This window comes from Haliaeetus leucocephalus, unplaced genomic scaffold (assembly GCF_000737465.1).
Source record: "Haliaeetus leucocephalus isolate CR32 unplaced genomic scaffold, Haliaeetus_leucocephalus-4.0 Scaffold217, whole genome shotgun sequence".
NCBI lineage: Eukaryota > Metazoa > Chordata > Aves > Accipitriformes > Accipitridae > Haliaeetus > Haliaeetus leucocephalus.
In genome coordinates, this window is record NW_010972653.1 from 8,799,980 (window position 1) to 8,806,414 (window position 6,435).

The window sequence follows — 6,435 nt, forward strand, 5'->3', positions numbered from 1 at the left end:
CTGCGGCAGGGTGGGGATGAGGAGAAAGAGGCGGCGGCTCCGCTCTGCCCCTCGTTGTTACGCCAGGACTTCGCCGCCACATGCTTCTCCGTGGCCCCCGCTCGCCTCAGCGGCTCCCCGGCCGCTCCCCTCAGCGGCTGAAGTGCTCGGCCTCTGGTGTCAAAATGCCGCGTCTGTAAATGGTCACCAGGATCTCGACCCTGGCGGTCCGGCGCGGCTCGGCTTGGCCCAGCAGTGGCAGGGCCCGTAGAGGAAGCGTGTGTCTGCCTCTCTCTTGCGGAGCTCCCTCACCCACCTCAAGTGCTGTGCAAAACAGCATCGGCCACCAGCTTTAAAAACAGTGGGGTAGTGGATGGCCTTTTTCCTCCCCTCTCTGCTGCTTCTCCCCACATTGTTCATTTGGTGGGCCGAGAGTTCGCCTGCGATGTTGAGCCCTGTCGAGGTAGAAGAGACCTGCTGGAGCGGTCTTGGCACAGTCACCCCTGACCTGCGGCAAAGCGTTGTGCCAGAGAGACAAGGCCAAAACCGCGCCAGGTTTCAGCGTGCTGACAACCAGAGAGGACGGGCAATCGCGTGCCAGCTCAGATCCGTGCCTGGGCTTTGTTTTGTGTGCCTCTATAAACATGACCTCTCAGTTGCTTCCGAGAGTTGCGCTGTGACAATGTCACAGCAATCAGAGTTAGTAAACTGTCATTAGTCTAGAAATTACACACGAGTCTCCGGCTGTGTTCAGGTACTAACTTGATATAAAAGTCCTGGGCTCCGCGTATTCTCTCATCACTGGAAGGGATTTTTATTATATATTGTGTTATTATCTAACAAAGAAGGCACTGTTAACACTTCAGCTGCACGCTGATAAAAAGGAACAAGCTGTACTCTAGTTTCAAAGGAAGTGACTTGCATGTTGATTCAGGTGAAAGTGCCCGGCTGTACATCTAAAGTGGAGCTAAAACCCTGCCTTGACAAAAAATCTCCCCCTTGATGCTTCCCTGGTGGCTAATTTAGACAGGTTCCCTGCTCCAGGGAAAGTGCCACTCAGAGGCAGGTGTGCAGCTCTTGGCACACACTGTCCGGAGAGGTTAGACACAGGGCTGCTGTTCAGAGCACCGCTTCTGTGCTCAGATGCCCTGAATTACCCTAGGAGCAGCCAACTTTAGCTTGTAATACCACATTCACTATTACTATGTAATGGTGTGTGTAAAGCCTGTTATTTAAAAAAAATCCAGTAGTGGAGCAATAAGCTCCTGTTGTAAACAAAAAACTGACAAGGACACCACCACCCCCAAACTAAACAACCTTACCACCTGCAGAAGGCAGCCCATCATGTTTTCTAGCATTTGTGGGCTTTTTGCTAAATTTATGATAGCCAGAAAAGCAGATTGCTCGGTTCCCATTTTTCTCCCAAGTCACTCTTCCTTCTTTGCATGAATTCAATGAATGGGAAAAACTGCCCAGCTCATACTGACATCCAGGATTAGTATTGATAGAGATTTAAAATTATCTAAACAACAGTGATGAGGATCTGATTGAAGACTAAAAAAAGAAAGATAACAAGTAATTGTCTCAGCAGTCCAGTAGTCCGCATTCAGTTTATACTGTGAAATCCTTTACGAGAGGGAAAAAGAATAGGCGGTGTGCAGATGGATTAAAACTGGACTGTGCAGAGCGCTAATGAAGAAATAAAGGTGCAGTGTGACTATCTACAGCTTCCCATCTCCATGCTGTTAGTGCTACTGAATAGACCAGGATGCTACATGAGAGCAACGAGAGAAGAAGGTGTAGAGAGATGTTTCCTTTCTGACGCTGACTGTGCATTAGGGGAAGGATGCAGAATGTCGAGATCTACGTGGGCTTTACCCAGTCGATAAGGCATGATATCCAAAGCAGCTGACAGGTTTTCAAGAATCGCTGTGGACATCTGATCTTTAAAAGAAGTCATGTCATTACAAAGTAGTATAATTAATAAAGTTCTTAATGCCATGCAGACGCAGAATGGGCAGGGTGAAGAAGTGGAAAGAATAAATTAGTCAGGTGTGTTACAAAAGTATTCCAACAGAAATAGGACAAGGTCTCATGATGCTATGAATAACATGATTTAATATAATAAGTGGAGGAAACAGACAGAAGGCAAGACTTGTCAGGATCATAGTTAACTCTAGAATTGGAAGCAAAACTGAGTCTATTACTAGTTCACTTCTCTGAAAGAGGCTTGTATAACCATACCAAAGTTTCAAAGCTCATGGGTAGGCTGTTTCTCTAAGGGTCGACTGAAGATTGCGATGATGCTAGGGGATTACTACTTTGCAGCTTCACTGACACATAGCTCTACACTGAAGTACAGCAAGTTTTTTGTTACACAAGATCTTAATTCTGAGAAGGAAGATAAAACACCTCCTTTTCCTGTCTTATGCTTTTAATCAAGGTAACGAGATGGCAGTATAACTTACACTTGCAGGGTATGCTAGATAAAGTGACTACCTAGTGACCTACCTACCTAAAAGCTCAGTTTTATATAGGAAACACTTGATTCAGGTCACATCAACTTTTGCTTTAAAAGCTTATGTGGGGAACCCACAAAGGTGCACACCAAAGCCACTCTATCACTCGCCTTCCTCAGCTGGACAGGGGAGAGAAAATACAACAAAAGGCTTGTGAGTCGAGATAAGGACAGGGAGAGATCCCTCACCAATTACTGTCACGGGCAAAACAGACTTGGGGAAATTAGTTTAATTTATTACCAATCAAATCAGAGTAGGATAGTGAGAAATAAAACCAAATCTTAAAAACACTTTCCCCCCACCCTTCCCTTCTTCCCAAGGCTTAACTTCACAACTGATTTTCTTTACCCCCAGCAGTGCAGGGGGACGGGGAATGGGGGTTGGGGTCAATTCGTCACATGTTGTCTCTGCCGCTCCTTCCTCTGCAGGGGGAGGACTCCTCACTCGTCCCCTGCTCCACCACGGGGTCCCTCCCACGGGAGACAGTCCTCCACAAATTTCTCCAATGTACGTCCTTCCCACAGGCTGCAGTTCTTCATGAACTACTCCAGTGAGGGTCCCTTCCATGGGCTGCAGTCCTTCAGTAGCACACTGCTCCAGCGTGGGTCCCCCGCAGGGTCACAAGTCCTGCCAGAAAACCTGCTCCAGCGTGGGCTCCTCTCTCCACGGGGCCACAGGTCCTGCCAGGAGCCTGCTCCAGTGCGGGCTTCCCATGGGGTCACAGCCTCCTTCGGGAGCCCACCTGCTCTGGCGTGAGGCCCTCCCCAGGCTGCAGGTGGAGATCTGCTCCCCCGTGGACCTGTCTGGGCTGCAGGGGGACAGCCTGCCTCACCATCATCTTCCCCACGGGCTGCAGGGGAATCTGCTCCGGCGCCTGGAGCACCCCCTCCCCCTCCTTCTGCACTGACCTGGGGGTCTGCAGGGCTGTTTCTTTCACATATTCTCACTCCTCTCTCTGGCTGCTGTTGTGCAGGTTTTTTGCCCCCTTCTTAAATACATTATCCCAAAGGCGCTACCACCGTTGCTGATAGGCTTAGCCTTGGCCAGCAGCGGGTCCATCTTGGAGCCAGCTGGCATTGGCTCTGCCGGACATGGGAGAAGCTTCTAGCAGCTTCTCACAGAAGCTACCCCTGCAGTCCCCCCACTACTAAAACCTTGCCACACAAACCCCATACACCACATTATGGTTAAACATGTTTCAAGCTAAAATATTTATCAAAGAAGATTAAAATGCTTAGCTAATGTGTACATTACATGCATTAACGTGGGACAAAGTAATCAGCTAACATTTATAGTGAGCTTAAGTAAAAATGTCCTACAGACACATGCCGTTACTTAATTGATGAGTGTATTTTTTGTATACATATATTAAGTCCTATTTTTTTCTGCAGACTCTTTGTTATAAACACAGAAATGGCTGCCAAGAAAGCATGTCAATAAATTAATAAACAAGTTTTGCTTCTAGTTGGGGGGGGGGGAACACAGGACCCCTTATAAGCTGAATAAGGGGGGGCAGTGAAACACGGCTGAATTTATAGTGCAATGGGTTGAGAGGAACGCTTGGTATCAGGCCATGGCTCAATGACCACTCTCATTCAACATGGCGCCACCATGTTTCCACCAAAACAGGGGGGCTTGCTCTCCTCTCTTTTCCCTTAGCTGCTCATTCCCAATACCTCAGCTGTGGTAGCACAAGCGCTCGTGCAAGCTTTGATTTGGCAAAAATTGGCTAGAGTTCTATATTGGATCAGCTTATTCTATGGTGGCTACACAGGGTTACTGTGTCTAACTGTGGCATTGACTACAAGTGCTAAACCATTTATGAAACCCACTCAAAGTCCTGTCCACGTATATATTTACATTATTCTGTATTCAGATGAGGAGAGCTTTTGTGACTGGGCCCTTCAGCTTTGCAGGTGGGGACTAATGTTTCACTTCTTGGTGAGTCTTCACACTCACTTCACAAAACTGTGAGCTACAGAGCCTGAAATGTCCCCTCTGCCCTGGGCTTGCTAAAAAACCCCACAAATCCACCAGTGCTACAGCAACCAGAGAGCAAGTACCATGAAGCAACACAGGTATTGCTTAGCCTAGCGGTGCTAAATGCCACAGTAGTAAAAATGCAATCTGTCACATGAGGAAAGGGATCCATCTCTCCTGCCATTGCAGCACAACGGCAAGGAAAAATCAGCAATGGAGGTGCAGCAGTAGGGCTGGCTGATCACATGCAGCCTCAGTTTTACCAAGTGGGAGAAAAAGCAATGAAAGTAATGCATATGGTACTCAGTGGACTTCAAAAATCTTTTTTTTTTTTTTTCTTTCAGTTTGAATCTGAGCTCTGCATGTTGGTCATGACAGCAGGAGAGTTACTGTTCGGTCCTTGCATGTAAATCAGATGTATGAATCTGTTCAACCAGAGAATTAATGAGTGTAACAGAAGGTCTTTTCTTTCCCCATCACTTACTGCTCATTGCTCCTTTAGTATGCGTTGCCCAAAGAAGACTACGAGTAATATACATGTGTAAACCTGTAAGGAATAAGGAATCCATCTGCTGTAGAAAACCATAATTAAAAGAAAAGCTAACCAAGAGCAATGAAATAAAAATATCCCAGGCAGGAAGGAGTGAAAAGCCCGAGAGTCTCAGTGGGAACCTTTACAGAGATAATTAATGTAAATAATCTTGATCTGAGAAAATCAGACGTAAGCATTTTGTAAGCAAGAGTAATACGAAGTCTCATGAATATGTTGGAAGAAGCAAGAAAAATGCAGTAATTATATTCTGCTGCAAGCCCGACCAAATTTTTTCTGTATTCCACCCAGGCCTGTCAAATGCATAAGCTCTTTGTTTGTTGTTTTGGTTTTTTTTTGAAAGAGAGATGTCATCCAACTGATACACACAGTCGTCTTGAACCCATTTGCTGTTTTTGCAATGGCAGGCAAAATTAACGTCATTGTTTTGCATTCTTGGCATTTTACTAGGCCACCCTTGTAAATCTGAACACAGCGCCCTGCGGCTCTAGCATCTTGAGATTGGCTTTGTCACAATATGTCTGTACTAGAGGTACAGGGGAAGTCCAGCAGCTGAAAATGCAGCAGCATATATGCACTGGGCTGTTTCTGGAGGCGGTCATACCTCTGCCCCCATCTTCTGTACTTTGATCTCGTCAGGAGCTCAGCCGAGGCACCGAATTCGGCACATACCCAGACGTCCTGGCTTTGGTCTCCACGTACATGACGCTCCCGATACCAGGGTATGTGACAGAAGGTTGCAGCTGGCAACAGTTTGAACGTTAACCTGCTTGGACAAGGTGGTTGTCCTTACTTCAGAGGCCGCCACTGAACAGGGCTCAGCTGGAACATGCTTACTGGGGGCTCCTGATTTAAATAGCAGGATGAGGACCACTTCAATGACCTTCTTCAGCTCTAGATTTTTGGATGTACTAAATACGTCGAAGCCCCTGCCACCGGGCCGTGACAGCCCCTCCTGGGGTGCTTGTGGAGCCCAGAAGGGGAAGCGGGGACAGCGCAGCAGGTCGCAGGGGACGTTCGCTCGTCCCTCTTAACGACTCGTTAGGGACGGCGAGGCCGCCGGGGCCGACCACGGGACTGGGGCCGTTCCTGGGGCTGGCGGGGGACTTCAGCTGAGGCACCTGTGAGGTTTCACTCGCCTTTTAGTGACTGGGGCTTGCAGAATGAGGAGTTTGTGTGCGCTGCTGTGACCTCATACATCTCGTGCCCAAGCCCCTCCCTCCCTCAAAAACAGAAAAACCCCCAAAGCCGATTTGGATGGCTTTTACGATACAGTTATTAGGAGGGGGCGGCGGGAGGCCGGCACCAAACCCCCAAGAACCCGCCAGGCCCCGGGCCTTCCCAGCGCTTTTGGCCTCTCCCGCGGCTCGTAGGGAAGCCCTCGGCGCGCTCCCTGCCGTTCGCCCG

General features: G+C 48.3%; 1 protein-coding gene across 1 annotated transcript in view; it reads left to right on the top strand.

The window, feature by feature from the left end:
* The first annotated feature begins 424 nt into the window (after nt 1–424).
* The window catches only part of RNASEH1 (ribonuclease H1), a 14,056-nt gene continuing 8,045 nt past the window's right edge, over nt 425–6,435 (top strand). Inside the window, exon 1 of the mRNA XM_010566753.1 lies at nt 425–647. Within this exon, the coding sequence (XP_010565055.1) occupies nt 425–647 (223 nt within the window). The remainder of the gene's footprint in view (nt 648–6,435) is intronic.